Source organism: Ammospiza caudacuta, chromosome 3, assembly GCF_027887145.1.
Source record: "Ammospiza caudacuta isolate bAmmCau1 chromosome 3, bAmmCau1.pri, whole genome shotgun sequence".
Classification (NCBI taxonomy): domain Eukaryota; kingdom Metazoa; phylum Chordata; class Aves; order Passeriformes; family Passerellidae; genus Ammospiza; species Ammospiza caudacuta.
The window spans coordinates 74668417-74690418 of record NC_080595.1 but is presented as its reverse complement, the minus strand read 5'-3'; the positions used below and the strand labels follow the sequence as shown (position 1 = coordinate 74690418).

At 40.1% G+C, this 22002-nt stretch overlaps 1 protein-coding gene across 3 annotated transcripts in view; it reads right to left on the bottom strand.

Annotated features, from left to right (window-relative positions):
• ITSN2 (intersectin 2) overlaps positions 1–22002 on the bottom strand; it is an 80217-nt gene that overhangs the window by 11725 nt on the left and 46490 nt on the right. The window contains exons 17-29 of one of the 3 annotated variants that reach the window (XM_058802394.1): positions 21586–21666; positions 19700–19836; positions 18116–18561; positions 16795–16916; positions 14867–15042; positions 14443–14587; positions 13833–14038; positions 12961–13025; positions 12144–12310; positions 11817–11862; positions 11514–11635; positions 10624–10720; positions 9598–9789 (exon numbers count right to left, since the gene is read on the bottom strand). In XM_058802394.1, coding sequence (XP_058658377.1) covers positions 9598–9789; positions 10624–10720; positions 11514–11635; positions 11817–11862; positions 12144–12310; positions 12961–13025; positions 13833–14038; positions 14443–14587; positions 14867–15042; positions 16795–16916; positions 18116–18561; positions 19700–19836; positions 21586–21666 — 2002 coding nt within the window. Of the gene's footprint in view, positions 1–1199; positions 4804–9597; positions 9790–10623; positions 10721–11513; positions 11636–11816; positions 11863–12143; positions 12311–12960; positions 13026–13832; positions 14039–14442; positions 14588–14866; positions 15043–16794; positions 16917–18115; positions 18562–19699; positions 19837–21585; positions 21667–22002 lie in introns of those variants that run through there. The other 2 variants (XM_058802393.1, XM_058802392.1) reach the window with 2 other exon arrangements.

Genomic DNA, 22002 nt, shown 5'->3' with positions numbered 1-22002 from the left:
TGCATGAAAAACTACTGAGTTTCACAGTGAAAAGTTGCTCTCTTCTGCAGGAGATTCAAAGCCCTGAAAAACATGGAGGGCTGGGGGAGAAAACCTTCCCAATTACTGACTTTTTTGGTATGAGCCCACTCAAGGGGAAGAGGGTCAGTTTCTGAAGAAAGGAAATCCTCCAGTGAAAGACAGATGAACAACATATATCACTATTTCCCCAACAGACTTTCTCACTCAATGGACGGGGGAAAAGAGCCATTAAAAGTGACAGCTCTGAAAAGACATCCCAACCCTCCAAGAGGAGCTCAGGCACTCATCTGGAAGGATGCAGCTACACCAGAGGCATTGGGTGACCAATGAAGACTATTTAGGGATAGAGAAGAGGTTTAGATTTAATAATAGGAAAAATTTCTTCATGGAAAGGGTTATAAAGCTGCCCAGGGAAGAGGTGAAGACCCCATCTCTGAAAGTATTAAAAAACATATTGATATGGCATTTTAGGATGTGGTTTATTGGTGCTGTGTTAAGGATTGGATTTGATGATTTTAAAGGTCTTTTCCAACCTTAATGACTCTATGATTCCATATAAACTGCTTTTTTAAAGGAAATATCTTGGTATGTTTAGGGTTGGATTTTTTTTTAAGGGGTTGTTTGTTTAATTGTTTGACTCTGAAGCCAGCTGACATGGGTGGGCAAAGCCGGTAAAGGTTGGGGGTCTTTTTCCTGTTTCCATTTTCCCAGCCTGCCATAGAAAGGCCAGGAGTCCCCTTAAGGACCATGGGCTGGCATTGGCACAGTCCCTTCAGGACAGCCAGAGAGCAGCTGATGGCATCAGGGGACACCCACACGCCAGGTGCAAGCTCTGCAGCCACACACAAGGCCAACACTCCTGTCACTCCTGGAGCCACCAGCAGCCTCTGAAACCCACAAAAGGAACTAAAACAAGGAATCTGCTACTGTGGAAAAGGCAGTTTCCATCAGGCCGTGGGAGAAATAATAAAAACTTTTAGCCAATTTTCCCTAATCAGTAAACACAGGATACTGTGCTACAACAGAGGAAATTTATGAATCAGTTTTCAAGAGGTAAAAAGCAAAATCAAGTCACTCCATCACAGCTGACACAATGCTCATCCCAAGCTATTCAGCTGGGGAAAAATATCCTCCCCAGATGGACAAAAAACCACAACAGACAAACTAGATCCTTTTATGCGTCCCTTTAATAAAATACATTTGCATAGTTATCTTACAACTTTGTTCAAATCCGAAGGTGAACAATTGCCTCATGCTAAGCACAGTCCGCATTTGCATGTCTTAGCAACCATCCCACAGTGACACTCAAGCTTGGGAAGGACAAGGAGGGGCTTTAAGGCAGCACACACCAGAACACAGCAGTTTTATGGGGTCATTACACTGAAGTAGCACAACCCTGCAGCAGCTCCCACTGCAGGCCAAGGAGTGCTGGCATTCCTACCAGCAGACTTATTTACAGGTGTTTCGACCCTGCCCAGGAGAATCACACAGGGATACAATCTGACAAAGCTCTGAGATGGCAGAAATGTTCAGTGACCAGAGGGAGAAGATTCAGTTATTAGTGTGCAACTCTCTGATGGAGTTTTGTGCCTTCTGCTCCTGGCTGCACCATCAGCCACGTGGAGGCAGAGCTCTGGGTGCTCCCAAGCCCTCAGCACCACGGGCGCCTCACACACCCAGCCCTGCCTCTGGTCCCGGGGTGGCAAAAGGCCTTCCTGCATGGATCCAGCTCTGGATCAGGAACCAAGTGTCAAACCAGGCTTCTGTAGTTTGTTAGTCCATTATGCAAACCAGTTACAGAAGCAGAATTTTGGTACCTGTTCTTGTGCATTTACAGCGCTGTTTGGTTCTCACCCCTGTGACACCAGGGCCCTTATTCTCTGCTGGCCCACAGGAAACAACATTTAGCAAGTACCACACTGCAGGCAGCAGCAAACAGCGTATTTTGCTTTCCATGTTGGCTTCAGTTTTACTTTTTAACCTTGTGTGGCTCTCAGCAACATTTAGACTCTCAGCTCTTGTCTGGGAACCATGAGTTCAGCAAAGGACTCTGTTTTCCACCTTGCCCTTAGCTCCACAGCCAACCCTTTTCACCAAGATAAGGGTGATTTTACTTGACTGGCTGGGATGACCAGCTGAACTCAACTCTATGGTCTTTTATCAACAAAGGGGTGGGTTGCACACAACCAGAGAAAAAGTTGCATTTTTAAAAGTAAAGTTTGATTTAAAGGCAACTTCCAATAGCCACACTGCTTTATTGATATAGAATGCCATTTTAAAATAATCTTGCTGTAAATACATCCTTGGCATAGCCTTTTCTTTGGATGATCTGATGTGTGTATCCTACTATTTCTGCACCACTGTGCAGGAGAGCAGAGCTCTCAGGCAACTGTGCTGGAGCTGTGCTAGGCAGACTTTTGCAATACAGATGAATACTGAAGGCAGGGACTATGTCCCTCTCAATCAGCACTATTAAGGTGTATTTTTATTATTATTATATTTATTATTACACTTAAGAGAATTTAGAGTGTACTCAGGTAATATTGAAACATGAAAAGATAGCTGTGAAAGCACAAAATGCTTCACTTCAATACTTTTCAGTTCAGACTTCGAGGCAGAGGTTTCAATAATTATCAGTGCTCATACCTACACAACAACACAGGGCTACTACTTGTGTGGAAATTTGCCAACAGTACTGTAATCTCCAAATGTATCAGTTTAAAAAAAAATTAAAAATTAGTAGAATGCCACATTGTTTTGGAAAATTCCACCAATACCTCAGTGAGGATGGGAAGTTGTTTTTACTATTTCAAAGACAATTAGTAGTAATATAGTATTCAAGGAAAACTGACTGAACATTGATTGTAAGTGTGGCTCAATTCCTACAGATGAACAGTGCCTTTCTGCCTTTTAGAAATTACATAATTTAGAAGCTCACCTAATTCTTAGACTACAGTACATGACTGCTTGATGCCACTGGTGCAGCACAACACATTTCAGCCTGTATTAAACAGGATTTCCAAGACAGAATTCACAGAAGGCAATTCTGGGTGAGTAGTGTATTTTAGTAGAAATACTTAAAACGTGGTTTCAGAAGGAAATCGAGTCATTTGAAATACTCAAAGGATTATCTAGCACATTATTTGCCTACAACAACATGATTTCATTCTATAACAAAATACTGGTTCAGACAAAATACATCCAGAATAAAAACCCATTTGTAGTTTTCTGTAGGCACATGGCGTATCCGTATTGCACAGAAAATACATCTCTGAACTAAAGGGCACATATACATTATTTGATCAAGGATATAAATACATAACATTGGATTTTGGAGAAAGGCTTTAAATCTCTGCAATTGGATTAACCTTTTCCTGATAGTACCTTCACAACATTCATCTATATATATATATATATTTCTATATAGTAAACAAGCAGTTTGTTTTGTAAACATTTCTGATTGCGTAAGTGACTTTTGCTGTTTCATAACCAAGTTCAGGAAACCAACTAAATTAAATACTGTGTCCAGAGATCTCTCTTGTTGTTACAAGAGCACAGAACTATTTAATCAGAGAAGTAGTCTAGAATCAAATTAATCCTTTTATTTAAAGGGGAATCAAGGTTACAAGTTCCTCCTTCCCTCCAAACATTACAGTAAGACAAGGGCAGCTCATACTGCACTGCATTTCCAACAGGCCAGGACTGTGGGCTGAGGAGCACAGCTCCATCCTAAACCCAAATGCTCTGCCCTCACTCCAGGTTCTCTTAGTGTCTCTCTCCTGGCAACACCTCCTCAGTGAGGCTAGCTCTGCATTAGGCTTTTACCAGGAGGAAGAGCAGCAGCTTTCAGACAGTACTTTAAACGTCACTGCAGACCACAGCCAGAGACAAACAATTCAGTACCATGAACTATTTAATGAGAAGAAGGGGCAGGGGAAGGGCCTGGTCACACAGAGGCTGTGCAAGTACTTAGTGCAGCAACTAAGCACATCTGCCAAAACTGAAAGCAAATATGAATGATCAGAATTTAAGGAAGGAGGCTGTTTAGGGATAGACTGGATTGAGCCAAAACAACCTGAATTCCTGCCATAGTACTATTGTGAAGGAAGAAAAACCATTAAAATATCCTCCACTCTACACCTAATAGCTCTTTTCCCTGTTAAAAAGGGTGTGAAAAGGCTGGATGGAGTGCACCAGATCTAACCCTCAGATCCTGTAGCATGTTTGTAATCACAGTGACTATCAGCAGCACACAGGGAGGGCTTGAATCTGGATGAGCCATAAAGGCCCCCAATTTTAAAAGCTCAATATGTAAGAGATTAAATCAAGTCCATTAGAACAATAATCAATGAACATTTTAATTCTGCAAAATATGTACATAATAACATTAAAAGAACACAAGTGCCCATTCCAAACAGCTCAGATAAACTGTGCAAATAGTGGGTCTTTGTGTGTCTGCAATCCCACCATGCAAACAATACTTGATATGCATGCTAATGACTATGATTATCAATCCCAAAGGAAATACTAAAGGAAACAAGAATGAACAGCAGTGAAAGCCACACAAAGACCCACTATCCTTTCTGCTTTTACAAATCCACTGAAACTGTAGATTAGAAGAAAACCCACGAAAACCTAATTTCTTGGTTGGATCTAACGTTCAAACGAAGCAAAAGGATTGTGTCAGACACGTGAGCAGGGCTGGCCACCCTGCCTCCACGCTAGTCAAACTTGGATAGTGGGTCTCTGAGGTGCTTTCACACTGGAAGACAACATTGGGTCCTAAAAAAAAACAAAAAAAAAATGAAGGATAAAATGAACATAAATTTGAAGACTGAAACATATGACTTCTATGGACAAAGACAGACCAACACCAAAAAGGTCAGAAAGGAATGATGAACATTCAACTTTCTGAAAACAGACATCACAAGCTTCCACCCTTGCAGTTTCATATTTATAAACACACAAATTTAAGTACTTATGACCAGCCATGGCTGACTCTGAAAACTCCTGCAGCTCATTCATTTTAACAAAAAGTTTCTTCCTAAGGAAAATATCTGTCATGTAGACTTCAACACAAGGTCAAGCCATAAGGGTTTTTTAAAGGCAATGGCAAAATTCCCTGAGATTTCAACAAAACCAGAATCTCTCTTGAGAAATTTCTACTGGGACATTAGAAAATCAGATAAAAAGTAAACTTGTAACAAAAAATCTCATTGGAATTTATTCATATCAGCACATACAAATTAACCTGTTCAATTCTGTTTGAGCCTGAAAGAAGTTAAAATCTTGTCTCTAGTCTTATGTGTCCACAGAACAAGAGGTACCACACCCCTCAGACTCCAAGGGCCACATGGTCTGAAGAGGGACACACCTTGTGGGCAATCCAGAGACTATTCCAGACCCCAGGATTACAACCTGGAAGTGTTATCAAGCCTGACTGACATTCACCAAATACAAAGTTACTATGCCACTATGAAGTAAGGGACTGATTTCATATTTGATCTTTGCTATAAGAAGTAGAATTCTGGAGCTGTTGAGTAAAATCAGAATAAATACTTAATCCTCATTTATTAAAATATCAATGTGGAACTGCAACAGGCAACACCTCAAAGCTACTGCACCATGAACTGTTACTCCACAAAGAGAAGTTACTTGGCAAGAACTAGAGAACTTCCAAATGTGCTGTCCATACAGACACAGAAATACACCAGCCATGAGCACCTCAGTTCAGAAGTTGTTTTTTCACTATGAACACCCCCAAAAGTGAGTCAGCTTCATCCACCTGACAGTGTGGACAGGAATTACTGAAGATCTTTTGCGCATGGAAATCAACTTCTGGAAATACAGATCCTTGTTGCAGGATTTGCCTCATGTCTCCAACATGTCACATCCACAAGTAAGGTTTGGGGAAGACAAAAATGTGGTAGCTCTAGAGATATTACTACAAACAACAATGTGGAGCTCAGGCTAAGCACCTGAAGGAGCAACTCTGATGTGTGAGGAACTGCAGCAGTGTGGGCTATAGAAAGCAGAAAGAGTGAACAGGAAACAGTCACTGCACATAGATTAGAGCAGAAAGATTAGAGCAGAAAGAACTGGCACAACATTCAGCTCTGAGAGTCTCATGGGATGAGACACCTTGGAATGAACCAGAAGCCCCTCTGCACATGGAGCACAGGCATGTGCACCTGGCTGAGCTGTCCAGCCCTGAGCAAGAACATCTGAGGGATTAACTGACCTCTAACACCAGAAGACATCTGGCAACCAAGTATGGCAGACACAGCTGGAGCAGCTGTCTTGCCTCCTTACACTTCTCTCCTGCCTACCCCACCTTAAACATCCCTTGGGAGGAATGGGAAGAGAACCTGGTAGATGTGTCCTTGTCAGACCCTGGTAACACAGCAAAGACCTGACTCTTGACATTTAATGGTTGAGATTCACCTGAGGGGAGAAAATCTCAGCTAAAGAAAACAAAATGGCACAGTTTACACTGGTTCCATGGATAAGATAACAAACTTGAAAAGGTATCTCGTTGAAAAAGCCAACAAATAATAAGAGAACAAGTGCAAAGCAGATGAAGACTGGCCAAAATAAAATTATCTCCAGACCAGGGCACTGGGAAGAACTGTGAAGTGGTGAGAGCATCATGCCTACCCCCCTTACACACACTTTGGAAAGGATGGGAAGAGAACCTGGCACTAGAGAGGTACTGGCAACACACAAGATCTGATCCTGCATGGTTGCACAAACACTCAAAGATTTATTTTAAACCTATTTTGAAACCTGCTGAGTATATTTATTATTTATGCTGGCTTTTGTGCAAACATTAGAAAAAAGGCTATTAAAACTGTCATTAAAACCTAATGACAAGTCTAACCACCACCAGAGTCACCAGGAACACAACTCAACTGTCCTGTGTTCTGCAATCACCACGTGTTTAAGAGACAAACAAACCTACAACACCCTGAAGTAATTTTGTTTTTCTTTCCTTGCAGGGTCCTATGCCAGCATGTGCAGCTACACCAAGAGGAAGAGTGATTATGTTCTGTTCACAGAGCTGTGTCAGCAACTTAAGAGAAGGGACATCTCACTGACCCCAGTTCCTTCTTTGCTAGGGAAGTTTGCCATTACAGCTACAACTAATAGCTCCCAGAAAAGACTCCAGATAACAAAGGTCTTTAAATCTGAGGGAAAAACCACAATTTTCCTGAACTACAAACCTATTTGAGTAAACCAAATTTGCCTGCTCCCTTTCCAATACCATCATACTTGTTCTAGGAAAAACAGAGGGAAAAACTGCTATTATTCAACAGAGGCATTATAATACTCAGATCAGCAGTTCTTTGAAATGCAACAATGCATTTTTAAAATTATATTCTCTCATATCTCAAAGCTGTTCTGTTGAGAGCCACATTAACATTTCTGTGGGACAATTCCTTAGTGATTTCACAAGAATACTCATGACAGTTTCTCTACTCTGTTTAAACAAGAGCCAAAAATATTGTAAGGAAACCCAAGGAAGTTTGGAAGTTCATTCAGGACACATTTAAACATTCCTCTGGTTACAGAAGAGCTACAGAGCAGTGGCTTGCTGCTCACACAACTGACCAGCAGCAGTGGCAGCCCAGCTGAAATCTGGGAAATGGTATTTGAACAGAGCTCCTGAGCTGTGCTGGGTTTGTGCAGGCTCTGGGCTTAAGGCAGGATTTTTCCTTAAGTTTCCAAATGCCTATATCACAACAGAGTGGCAAATCCCAGCACAAAACTAATGTGGAACTTAGCTTATTTGAAATCCTGAGAGAATCTGAAAAAATGAGAATAAATTCAACATACTCTTTGTTCACCAGTAGGTGGATTTTGTAGAACTGCTTCATAGAATAGTGATTAGAGAAAAGTTTAATGGCCAGGTAGAGATGACCTGGTCCACATCTGCACATCATTAACCCTTGTAAAAAGCCAGTTTGATGTGGATGGAAATACTCTTATTTCACATCACTGAAATCTGAGGGAAAACTTAATGATGTACCAGCAAACAATGAGAAAAACTTACTCATTATCCAGAAAATTTCCAATTACAGCATTGTCTTATCATGGCTTTTGCTGAAAATCAGTGGTTTATGTGATGACCTTGCATTTGTCACATTCAACAACATAACTTGAAATAACACAGCTGGTGTGACAAGCTGTTACCTGTATCATTTTTGAAAATTCCTAAGTTTTAATACTCAGCCAGAATCTTAATTTTATAGCCCACCTGGTATAGTCTATACAGTTTCTTTAAATGTGAGATTTGCAAACAAATTAAAACTTTCAAAGGGCCATTTTAATGATTTATCTATGTCTCATCAAATAATGTTAAATTCAATCTAAATCCAGAAGTTTCTGACATCCCAACCATATTGGCCAGAGACATTAAAAAAAAAAAGCCAGAACAATATGCTACCAAAAATATAAAAATATGAGCTCAGAAGTAATTTAGCTAAAAAGAAAACCTCAAGAATGGTGCACACTCTCTTTTGCCCAGGAACCATAACAAGTTACCCAGGGAAAATATTTTTACTTTCCAACCCAAGCTGTACCTTCATTAATGAGTTTGTGAATTTTTCTGTAAGAACACAACTTGGTGATCAAATCTGAAGTGCAGACTGATCCTACAGTAGCTACAGGCTAACAAGAGTGAGGCTCAGCCAGATTTCCAGATGGGTGTTTTTATCCCAAGAGAACTCCAAACATTGTCTGGAGGAAAACAGCAAGTGAAGGGACAAGGTCTGTTGGGTCAAAGCAGCAACTCTGGCATCATGGTGTGCTCCCAAACCACCATCATGGTGGGCTGATGTAAAAGTTGGTTTAATCACAGGATGAAAAGCTGGGAGAGTAAAAATTGTGCTAAATTTCTCTGGGAGGAGGATTTTCTCTGGGGACAGGGGGCAAAAACTAGGCTGTGTGTAGGGGACACCAGAAACCTTTACTGTGTTTATGTGCTAAAAATGCAGAAAGAAGCTGACTGTCAGGTGTACTGTTTGGGATCCAGTTCTCAGCCTGCTGCTGGTAGTTTTCACCTCAACCTATGTCCTGACATATATCTTGTTTCTCAGGACTGGAACACAGCTGGAATGCTGGGAGCCAGGGGAAGGACAGACCACGTGCTAATGCCAAAATCTTTTTCCTATCCTTTTTTACGGGTATTTTTACTTAACTGATATATGTGTTAAAATTACTACAGCACTTTTCCTTATTTTACAAAACTTGAGCAAGTTCTGTAATTGCAGTGTGCCTGCACTGCTTCCCAGTCCATGTTAATTACCAGAATCTTGTTGGAAGAACTCCTACCCAACCCAGTATTTTTAGCTCACCCTACAGCACTCTTGCTATCCCACACTGGCTGGTTGTTTGTAGGTTAACTGGAAAAGGGTTTAAAGCACTTTGTACTATAATAAAGAATTTAAAGAGTACTTGAAGTAGTAATCAATTCAGCTGATGCCTGGAATGCCAAATTCCAAACACAAAGAAAGAGAACAGCAATGCACCTTTGAAATGAAGTAACAAAATTAATCAAAAGTAGAGGTTGCTTACACTGCTGACTTGGATCGGAATCTGTGGTCATCTTCACATAGTTTGAGGGGAAGAGACCTGTCACTCCATTGATTTCTCCTTGCCACCAGTCAGCATCATCCTTGTTCAGCACATTGATCAGCTGCCCCTTGGAGAAACTGAGCTCGTCCTCATTGCTGGCCGTGTAATCATACATGGCTATCACCTGGCACACTGGGAAGGAAAGAAGAGCAGAATGGAGTTATACCAGTGTTAAAACTATTTTCTCAGTGTTTTACAAAACCACAGGAAAGAAACAACCATCTCACATGCACTGCTGCATGAGAAAAATGCCACATAATTGCCACATAATTTTATCTTGGTACAGAATTGCCTTCCCTTTTCTTTTACTTCTTTAAAACTGAGCCAGCCAGTAATTCTTATTTCCACTTTATATATCTGTGAACTTCTATAATGAATGGACTGCATCTACTGGCCTTCCAAATACTTTAAAATGTAATCAAGGATCCTTCTCTCTTTTACTGGCTTAAAAGAGAGTGAGTTTGATTATCTTACTGCAGACACTTGTGGGGGAAATGGGGCAGAGGAAGAGGAAACATGCATTAGCTAATCATGAGTTGCTGTTTTAGTCACAGGGAAGTTTTGTCAAGTAAAACCCAGGAAATTGTTGTATAAGCAACTCATAGCTGTGGAGAACAGCATAATTTAAGCACACAGAAGCAAAAAAGCTCATTTTCTGTGAAATAACCTCATTTGTACCCAACCATTCAAATGGAAAAATTTAGAAATAACCTGAAAATTTGCTTAGTCTTCCTCTTTGTAAGGAGCAGTGCATGTAATTCCATGTGGTTTGCCAATGTTTGCTAGCTCTAAAATTTTTGCTAGCACTTGGAAACACGGGGTTTCCAAAAGAGAAGAGTATGGCTCTTCAGAGCAACCATCAAAATTAAAAAGCCTAGAAGATGGATGCCTGACCCTCACAGATACATGAACATTTGAAATAGTTACATAAAATTCTAAATGAAATACAAAGTGTCCTTTTTTCACCTGAGGGAGCAGCTGATGTGGCTCTTTCACTGCTCGGACCCAGCAGCTTCACATGGCTGGCAGGGAACCATCCCTTCTGTCTCTTTTTCCCTCTTGCCTGTAAATGTTCATAATGGTTATTACACAACTGAAAAACTGAATAGTCCATAGACTGGAAAAAATTGCAACATATATGTTACAGATTTTTCCCAACAAAAGACAAGAAGTCAGGCTTCTAAACAGCTACTAAATGAATCTCAAAAGATAAAAATCTGACTAAAGCATAAAACAATGCAATTCAGATAAAGCTGCACCCTAATATGTTCATCCAAAATTTTGAAGTGAGATTTCAGAGTACAACTCAAATGTAGGGCTGAAAATTTGTTCTATGACTATTCCACCCATGCATCATATCCAGAGTTTCTAATGAGGTCAAGGGCACTTTAACAGGAGATTCTTAAATTTAGGTGGGGAAAGGAGAGAAGTGGAAACAGAACTTTTGCATTAAAGAAGCTTCCAACTCCAGCTTCCAAACCCACCTGTTCCTTCATTAGAATAACTTCACAGTTTAATGTTTCACCAATTAAATCCTAACCAATTAAGTAACTGCCAACTCATCTCTTCCTCCTCCTGCCTGTTAATTGACAGTTTTACTATTTTATGTGACCACGAAAGTTGACTCTAAAAAAACCATAAAATCCCCAGCAACCCAAAGTTTAAAAAAAGCCAACCAATTAATCTAACAAACAAAAAAATCCACCATACAGCTTCTCTTCCCCTTTGGTTTGCACAGGATAACTTTCTGACCAGCTTTTATATAACTCTATACTTAGTTGTTTTTTTTGAATTAAACCTGAGAGCACCTCCTTGCCATTCATGAAGTTACAATTATTCCTCCTTGAATCACTTACCTGCAACTCTCCTTGCCACCATCCACTGGCATTTTTCTTCAGAATAAGTATCAGCTGTCCTGGAGCAAGACTGAGCTGTTCAGTTCCTGATGCAGCATAGGCAGTAGTAACCTGAGCAATTTCTGGAAAGAAAGCAGTAATTGCACTTGTTATTTGTTCACTGCAGTAAGAGCTGGATCCACAGAAATATCCTGGTACACAACCTGCAGCTGAGAACATCAGCCACCCTTAAACACTGCTATGAACCTAAATACTCAGAGTTACTCAAGAAACAGTCTTAAATGTTAAAAGGTTGTCACTTACCGGGTTTCTTATTTATTGTTCCAGTTTTGCCAGCATAGCTAGAAGCCTACAAAGACAAAACAAAAACCACCTTTAATGTGCAATAAAACCAGTACAGTTTACACTAAAAGCACATGGAGATTTTAACTTTAACCTAGGTGTTTAACAAAACACCATCCTGTACAGAGAGAGAGGCAGTGTGACACTGGCTACAGCTCTGATTTAGCACTCAAGCTACAAAGGATTTTCTTTTCTGTCAAGCATATTAACCTCTGTTCAAAATCCCTGTGTAAGAATGAAATAGAGAGAAGACACATTGAGAATTGTTAATTCTCAGACTGAACTCACGTCTGGATCTTTTGGTCTGACGTAATTGGAGGGGAAGATTCCAGTTCTGGTATCGATGCTCCCGGTCCACCACTCCCCTTCCTTCTGGGTCACCAGGATCTCCTCCCCTTCCAGGAACGTCAGGTCACCGGGCTCGGAGCTCGAGTAGGGATAGAGGGCAATGTACTCTGTGCAGGAAGCACACAGGGGAGAGCACAGCTTCAGAGGGGCACAGAGCAACCCCAGGTGCACATAAAGGGTATCAGCCTTCTCCAGTGGGTGCCCAACAGGGATCATAACAGTGTGCTCATAACAGGGATCACACCTTCACAAGCCTGTGAACCGACCTGTCCACCTGCTTGAACTCACATTTTCTCTTACAGATACACAACTTAGTAATGAAAAAATACAGCTGCAATTAAAATATAATCAGGGAAGTGTGGAGATACACTAGAAATTCTTCTCCAATAATAATTTTTTTCTCTACTCCTTACTGACTGTAAGAGAATGATCCATATTCAGGAGATTGTTTCTCATGTCTTTACAGAACAGCATAACACAGTAGACAACAGCAGGAAGAGAACTCTGCTTATGGGTTTTCAGAAATATATTCATGCTTGAGCAGAAGTCTCAATATGAGAACCTAGGCCTATGCTCAACCTGAATTACTTACAACCTTCCTATTTTAGTACTTTTGTATCAATAGCTGAACATTTGCACTGTTTTGGACAAGCACTCAAAGCTCTGCTCAGAAACTCCTCACAAACTGAACTGTATTTACAAATCATTAAGCAGAACCAGACTGTAGCATTAGTTGACATTTTTCATGCTCTCTTACCCTCTCCTGCTGTGTAATTCTGGGTATAAGGCCTTTTGTTTACAGCTGCATAAATAGCTTCTGGTCTGCAAAAAGAAGTAAAAAAAAAGCTTTGTGTTAGCAAGAGACTGATCAAGAGCAAATCTCTCAATTCACATGAGACCAAGATCACTTTGGTTATATCAGAGCTGACTCTGAATTAACTACAAAGACTTCCCTGACTATCAAATAGTGCCAAGTACTACTGATACTTAATATATTTATGGCACACAAGAGCACACCACTTAAAAATATAATGCAATAAAAGGGAAGAGATACATTCACAAATTATGTTATTCAAAAGAAGTAAATGAAAGATTTTATTCTAATTCTAAATTCTCTTATGCAAAAGAATTTCTAAGATGTTTAAGCAAAACACATGACCAGAACAATTTACACACAGTGGTGCAGCCATCTCAGCAGTAACCAGACCTGAACAGGTACCCTGGAGCATTAGAACAGGCATAATAATCTTTTCAAGTGAAGAAAACCACACTACTGCTCTGTGCAGAGCTTACAATTAGTTTTGGGTCACTTAAAAATTGGCACCTTTAGAGGCAGAATGCAACTGCACTGCAAGAGAGGAGACCTGGTAATGAACAAAAAGTCTGGCACTTGATGAATAATCAAACACCACTGATGTTTCACAGCACTCAGCCAGCAAGACTGTGGTTACACAGCAGTGAGCCCAACACTACTTGGCTTGCCAGAATGAAATAATAAAAGCCTAAAATGACACAGTGTAAATTCTAAATGGCATTTATGTTCTGCACACTAAAGCACTGCAAGAATTTTGCACTCTAAACCACCTCTTTTTGCAAATTGATGAATAAAACAACAAAAGTCACACTTACTCCTCTTTCTTGGTTTCACTCCCAGGTAAGAGCTTGACATAGGACTTTGGAAACCAACCCCTTCCTCCATGTACCTCTCCAAACCACCAGTTCTCCTGCTGCTCCAGGACAGTGATGATGTCATTCTTTGAAAAATTCAAGTGGTTATCTTTTTTTGCAGTCCAAGAACAAAGTGCTTGTGCTTTTAGGTTCTCTACAGGCTGCCCCTGTAAGACAGAAGAGATGCTGGTTGACCACACTGCCCCAGCTGTTAAAAACAAACACTGGTGTATCTTTTCTTGAAGGTTATGCAACTTCATTCCTAAGTGATGGCTGAATAACTTTGTTTCCATCAATGCACGCATGCAACTCAGTTTCTTATTTGTTAGAAATATCTTTTGTGTTTAATTGTAGGTGAAAATTATTTTAGAATTATGAAAGATGGTGTTGTTGCTCAGTGGTCCCTGGAAATATTTGGAATTGCACACTAATAGAATATTTAGATGAGCTTCTTTATCCTGCAGCCCGTTCAGTGCACCCAGAACTAGCAAAGTTGTGTGGTGCTCTGGTTTTAATTTAAATTATTTTCATTAAGATGAATCTGAAATGTATCAAGTTCCGCACAAGGTACCTGTCCATGAACAGGTGAAACAGATCCAGGGGACACAGTACGAGTAAAAGCTGATTTCTGCTGCCAGGCTGTGTTAACGTTCAGGCTGGAAAAGGGGATGTTTTGGTAATCAGATTCTTCTGCAGATTTACTTGGTGAAAGTGGTCTGCAAATTGAACACAAGGCATATTTGTAAATAAACGTTGTAATTTGATAAAGTACCTCAAGCAGAGAACTTTTTTTCCCCAACATCTATAAAACTGATATTCTATACAATTCAAAGCAGACTATCAAAGACTCAAATTTTCCAAGCCAAGACATTTAAGAAAGTTCTTCAGTAAGTTTTCTGCCTTTATAATTTAAAACCAAGTGAAACTATACAGCACATTATGTGCCAGCTAAATTTAGAAAAAGCAATTTAAACACAAACATAACAACAACTCACTCTGAAGCAGCTGAGGTAGTAGATAAAGATAATGTAGGAGGAAGTAAGGCTTTCTTAGGAGATAAAGCTTTTTCTCCTTCTGGTATTTTTTCTACATAATTGCACGGAAACCAACCAAAATGTCCTTGAAAACTCCCATAAAGCCAACCAGGCTCTCCCACAGTTTTTTCATCAACCTATGGACAGGAGGAGAAATACAAAGGAAAGAGAATTAGCAGCATGGAACAAGCAGGGTACCTGGTGTGACGGCACCTGCTGGCTCTCTGACCTGAGCAGGGGCAGTGCCCACACCAGGATCAGCATTTTCACTCTGCCCTGGCAGAACTGAGCTGGTTTTGCCCTGTGATGATGCAGTTGCACTGGTTTCAGACACAGGTGCAGACAGACCTCAGGGACCCTGCACTGCTTTAGGCCCCAGACGTGCACATGGGGGTCATGCAGTGCCTCTGAGCCACCCTGTCCTGCCAAAACTGCCGGTGCTTTGTGCTGCATTCTGCTGAATGTGCAGCCAAGAGGAAGGGGCTGGTGAGCCCAGCAGAGCAGGAAACAACTGCTGCTGCTCTGCTCACAGATATAATTAACTCTATCAGCTGACTGCTTCCAAAACACATCCAAAATTTCTGTTATTTACTGTGTGATTAAGTATAGAGCATCCTTAAACATCCACAGCAATCCTGAAGCTTCCATTATGCTACAAATTAGCCAGTTAGTGAAAATTGGCTAAAAATTAGCAGCCCATCAAACACTATCAGCTGGTTAGCTTAGCCGAGGTTTGGGATGCCAGAGGAGGAGGAGGTGGCAGCTGTTAGCCTATTTCTGAAATCAGTTATCAGCAGTTGAATGATACAATTACAGCTGAGAAGGAAGTCAAAGCAAAACCTACTTCTCTTGTTCCCTCCTTCCATGGCTCACTGCTATGAAAATGCAAATAAATGCTTTAACACTGTCAAACTGAAAGCTAATTTAGTCAAGTGTTTTAATATTTTGTACCACACAGCTTTATAAATTCTTCCTTATCACCTACTTGTATTACTTACAGTCTGAATGAGGAGCAACCACACACACTTATACATTAGAAACTGTATTACCATGGTTGTAAATCAGTTTTCACCCATTCACCTGCAGGCAAAGATTTTCAAACAAGGGCTAATAACTAATGTACATGAAATAACACAGACTTCAACTGAGAAGCCACAAGGCATTTCCAATCTTATGGTCCTGCTGTAATATTATAGACAGCAAATTCCAAAAAGTGCTACAATAAATGGACACAGAACAAATTACTTTAAGTGTCTGCCTGAGGGAGGATTGATAAAGGGAACACTCAGAGAATCACAGATTCACAGGATGGTTTGGGTTGAAAGGGATCTTAAAGATCACCTGGTTCCACTCCCTCTGCCAGGAGCAGGGACACTTTCCACTAGACCAGGTTGCTCAGACAGGCAGAAATGTCTGTTAAGAATACACTGGAAACAGCATTAAGATTCAAAAGAACCTCTCACATCTACTTGTTATATAACTAATTTGATTTTAATTCAAATGCCATCAATGAATAATTCATGTGTCTATTAACTATGCTCATATTTCCAGCAAACACTCAGAAGCCAACTTGTACATGTGCAATGAGCTGCAACAACTACATTGTTTCTGATCTACTAATTTTAGAAAGTTTATGTTTAGCATTCACTGTTCTTATATTTTAAGAAATTGTCAACATATCTAGGATGTGGAAAACTCAGAGAAATATTTTGGCTCAACTAATCCTAATTTTGCCTGTTTAGAAAAACATAAAGCAGCAATCCAGTTTAAATTTTGAGTCAACCTTACAATACATCAACACAAAGCTTTTGACCCTTAAGACTTTGTGCATCTCAAGGCTAGAGAAGAAGGTTAATTTTTGCAAGTTAAATGTGAATAGCCAATCTTACCTGAATTACATCTCCAGTATTAAAGCTCATCTCATCGTGGTTCCTTGCCTCAAATGGATACAGAGCTCTGTAATTTACCAAGGCAACGGAATTCCTTGACTCTGCAGCACCAGCTGCCTTGCCTGGAAGGTAAGAAAACCAGTTACCACTCTGACACAGCTGAGACAAGCACTCAGCTGGAGCCCCAGCACTCCAAGCAACTGGTAGGAATATCAGTTCTTGCCCCAGACACAGGGCAGGTATCAGAGGAGATCACCAGAGCATCAATTTAACACACCCATCATGAAAATGTAACTGAGACAACAAAATGTGCATTGACTTCTGCAGTGCAAAAATCACAAAAACATAGAATGGGTTGGGCTGGAAGGGACCTTAAAGGTAATCTAGTTTCAACCTCCTGCCATGGGCAGGGAACGCTGCTAGACATTGTTAAAAATGACATTTTTATGTTCTCCTCTTCCCTTGCCATGCTGCTCTGGCTAAGCCAGTGCTTTAATAAAACCTCATTTAACACCACTATAATGTTCCAAGTTGAATAAATCCCACTGTTGCAACAATAAGTGCTCAGCAGCATGTTGTGAAGATTTTATTTAGAAACCTATAATAGCAAAATATCATGATTTCGATTTTCTTCGCATCTCCATTCTCCAAGTCAGTGACTGATGTTGCAAACAGGGAATGTCTTACAAGGTTTAGCTGAGGTGTGGAAATATCTTTCAGCCTTGTTCTAATTTGATCCTTGCTGAACTCAGTGAGAAAAGTGGCTAATGAAAACTGACAAGGACAAATGAAGGATGAAATCAAACGTGCCTTTAGTGAGAATATTGTTAAAGCACTATTTTTCCAAGTCACACAACTAGTTAGGTCCAGTCATTCAGGTTTTTGTGTTTTTTCATTTGAGGCATTGAGAAATGCAAAAATAAACTACATTTCACTGTTAAAAAATCACTTTGAGCATTACCTGCCCATCTCTCACCAATGAACAAAGCCCCTCCATATTAGCATTCTATTTTCATGAGAGAAAGTGCAAGCCCTAGGAAAAACCTAAAATATTACTGTTCCCAGCAACTGTTATTTGTTGACCATGATCAGTGGAAGATTTGTCATCAGAGTCATAGGTGCTGAAAACTGACAGAAGTAACTAAAGTTTATAGGATCATTTGTAACTGACAAAGACAGGAAACATTGCTGGTTTGGGTTCTTTTTACTTGTAACTTAGGCAAGAAGTCTGCCATAGGGTCACATCAATAATAGTACACCTGAAGAGTGAAAAAACACTCAGGAAAGTAAAAGTCCAGAAGTCTAATGATTTTGAGATTACCTTCATTTTTCCAGGGTGGCTTAAGACTTTTACCCTCTGTTGGCTTCAACAGATCTGAAAACTTGTCATTTATATTTATTTTGGAAGTGTGTTTCTCCACCTCTTGAGAGTTGGTTGCTTCTTTTATCTTTTTTATCTCCTCGTTCTGCTTGCGCCTCTCCTCAGCTTCTTTTGCTATTTGTTCTTGTTTTCTTTTATCTTCTTCCAGTTGCCTCTGCCTTTGTTGTTCCACCTCCCTCGAGATCGTGGCTTGTCTATTTTTCTCCTCCTCTGCAAGAAGCTGTTGTTTTTTTTCCCTTTCCCTCATCATGGCAGCTGCTTCTTCAGCTTTCAGCTTTTCTTGGACTTTTTCCTGCATTCGTTCTTCCTCCAGCCGTTTCTTTTTCTCTTCCTCTTCCCTTCGGATATTTTCCTGCCATCGGTTCTCCTTCTCCCTTTTTGCCTTCCTAGAAGAAAGGAATGAGAGAGGTAAGACAACATTCACACAAAAATGAATGAGATTGTGTTCCTACAGCAATCAGTGACACTTGTCAGCAAAACTGAGTTTATGACACTGATCACTCTGCTCTCAGGGTCATCAGCTCTGCCACAGACCATGGCTTAACATGAGTGCCAGAGTGCTCCACATAAAAATAACAAATTGATTAAAATTCAGCTATTTTAGTCCATCACCTGAGCAGTGCCTTCACAAGTACTTCTGCCCACCTGCATCCTGATGAGCCAGAACTGATCTGATAATTTAACCAAGCTGGATTTAAGCTCTCCTCCAAGGCAGAACCCAAATCTCCTGACTGGAAACAATTACTTCCACAGAGATTAATTCCACTCAGGTACATAGATAAAAATAGCATTTGCATACTGATCTTGGCAGCTTGGTATTTCTGCCTTCAGCACTTGTAATCTATCCAATGTGCTTATTCCTGCCAGGACCACACTGCAGCAGACAGGATCTGGAAACCTGACTGTATTCTCTGTAACTATTCAGATGTTATCCTATGCCTCAGCTGTCTAAAGAAGTTAGTATCCAATTCAACACAATATTTTAGCTGTCAAGACCTTTCTTCTGAAGAGAAAGGACCTAACCCTTTGGGTCATCCTCTTAAAAATGTCTAGATGAGACCTTTTCATCCATTCCCTGTGGGACATTCACTCCTCTGATGGGCATTTTAGTGTTTCCAAGCACATGGCAGGATGCAGTAGGAGCTGTGCAGTGATGCTGTTACTCCATCACACAGCTGTGTCCAGCCAAAAAATTAACAGGCTATCACCACACATATGGCCCACGCCTCTCTTAGACTGTCCCAATGTTATAAAACTTCATCTCAAGCAGAAAAATGCTGTGATGAGCAAAGTCCATGAATCACCCACACTACAAGGTCACTAGCTCTGCTTCTTCAGTCAAATCAAATATAAATCATTGAAAATCTCAAATTCAAACTCACTAACATGAGTAGTACTCCACATAAAATGCTTCCTCTAAGGCAACATAGGATGTATTTTTACATTAAAAACAGATCTTATCTTAAAAGCCACAACAGCCTTTGTTCTAAGCACTGCAGCACTGACACCCTCAGCCATGATCACCTTGCAGCCTCATCTTCCAGTCGCTTCTTCTGTGCCAGCTCAGCTCTTCTTTTTTGTACCTCTCTTATTTTGTCCTGTTTGATCCTGTGGAGCTGCTCCAAGGCTAATTGCTGTGTGCTGTAACTTTCCCTCAGGTCCTAGGGAGGGAACAGAGGAATACATAAAAGGGAATAAAGCCAATCTTTGAGAAAAGCATCCAGGCATTTAATGCTTTTTCAACCAAGTTTTAATACAAATGGCCAAAATAGTAATAAGTTATTAATAGTCCTTGGAGGTCACTGCAAAGAAAGTCAAATCATTGGAAGTATAAAAGGAGAAGGCAGGTTTGCAAAGTCAGTGATGTAATTTGGGCTTTCAAAGAGCCCTTCCAGTCCTACACCTGCTGGAAATGCCAAATACAACAGAGGAGAGGGGAAGATACAGAACTGAGTGATCAAACACAACATTTCTGAAGGCAGTGAATTGTATTTTAAGTAAGTACAAGGAGGCAGATTTCAGCTGAAATCCAACACTGCACCATAACCTGAGAAAGCATCCTGCAGTAAGGTGTTCATCCTTGATGTTTCCTGAGTGATCAGTCCCATGTTTAAACCAGAAAAACTTCAGAAATATACCCAGCAGTCTTACCATTGCGGGAAACCACAGCTTAAAGACACTAACTCTGACTGGACTTTTCCTGTACTTGTAACCTTCTCAGTTCCAGTCTTTTTCTTTCTGAACACATCCTTCAATTCCTATCCCACCTCCCTCTGATAACAATCTTTTTTTCCAAACAAAAAATCAGAATGTATCTTCTTGATAATTAAATTTACAGACTGAAAAAGATCAACAATAATAGAATTACTTTTGCCTCTACTTCACCTTGTTGCTAAAACACCTCTAAGATCACCAAAATCAGCTAAATCACCACTCCAGTCTTTTCTTTTTTCTTAGGAAAATCCTGCTGATATACATTCAGCAATGCAATAGGGAAATCCTGAGTTTTTGTATCTGATCTCATAAATACAAATAAAGCAATTAAGAATGAAGCATTCCCACTACACTATGCACTTCTACCAAGAATCATGTTGCCTAAGACATATGGTGCAATTTAGGTTGCTGTGTCATTGGAAGTCTCTGTAGCAACAAACTAAATTAAGCAATTGACTACAATTTTTTCTCAAATATATTCAGCTGGGAACATTTTTCCTTCTTACTTTGCCCAGAATTTCAGGAACACTCTGGAAGCGAACTTACATTAGAAAAATTCTCTGCCTTTAAGGAGAGAAAAACCCTCATGCAAAGCAAAATGAAAAGCTCAATTAGGTAATTCTGTTGGGTTTTTTTCTTCATACATTATTCTGACCTCAGTATTTCTGTAAAGTATTTCTGACCTCAGCAGACAAAAGCAGTGTTGAAAGACAGCAAGTAGGTTTTAGTGCTGGGTTAATCTGGAGGTTTGACAGCACTGTGTTTGCCAGACCATATTCTGCACCCTGGACAAGAACTCGAATACCTGACTCACAGCTTAGGATGGATGGCTACAGGTACAGAGCAAGAGATGGAAAAGTGGGAGAAGACACTGTTTCCATCTAAAACTGCTTTTTTGGTTCATGTTAACTAACAAGAAAAAAGTTTGGGTGAAACAACTTAGAGAACAGACCATTAAAAAATGAAAAAATTAAAAGTCAGGATTTTGCTTTCAGTATTCTGCAGTTTGGATTTCTAAGCAGGTAAGGATATTAAGTCTTAAAGAGTATATAAAAGCTAGCAGAAAGAAAAGCAGCCTACTGGTTTTCTTTTGGGAAAACGTATTTAATAGAAGTTGTACATCCAAACAGAAAGGGTAAGCAGAGAGAAATTGCGAAATAATTAAAAAACAAAAAAGCCAAAGATTAGAAAATAACCTTAAGTAAGAGGAAGAGGTTGTTGAGACAGCTTAGCAGAGACAAAAGGCACTGAAGAACAGAATCATCCATATTCTCACACTGTAAGATAAGGTAGATAAAAAGCCAATTAATCTTTGCACTGTATTTTGAAAAACATATTTTAGGGAGGACTGAACTGTGGATGCAGCCACTGAATACAGCAAGCCATGCAACAAACAAGTAACTGAAAATGCCCATTGCATGAAGCCACTTTTAAAAAGAAAATGAATTCCTTACACATTTACAAATTTTTGTGGCCTTTTTTTTACTGGAGAGTGCAGAGCCCTCGTGCTGGCCCAGCATCAATCTATTACTTAAGGAAAAAGTTCCCACCAGTGCCACTTGGAGCAAGCTGGCAAATAAAGTTAAATGGATGAGTGCTACCCTGTGAGAGCT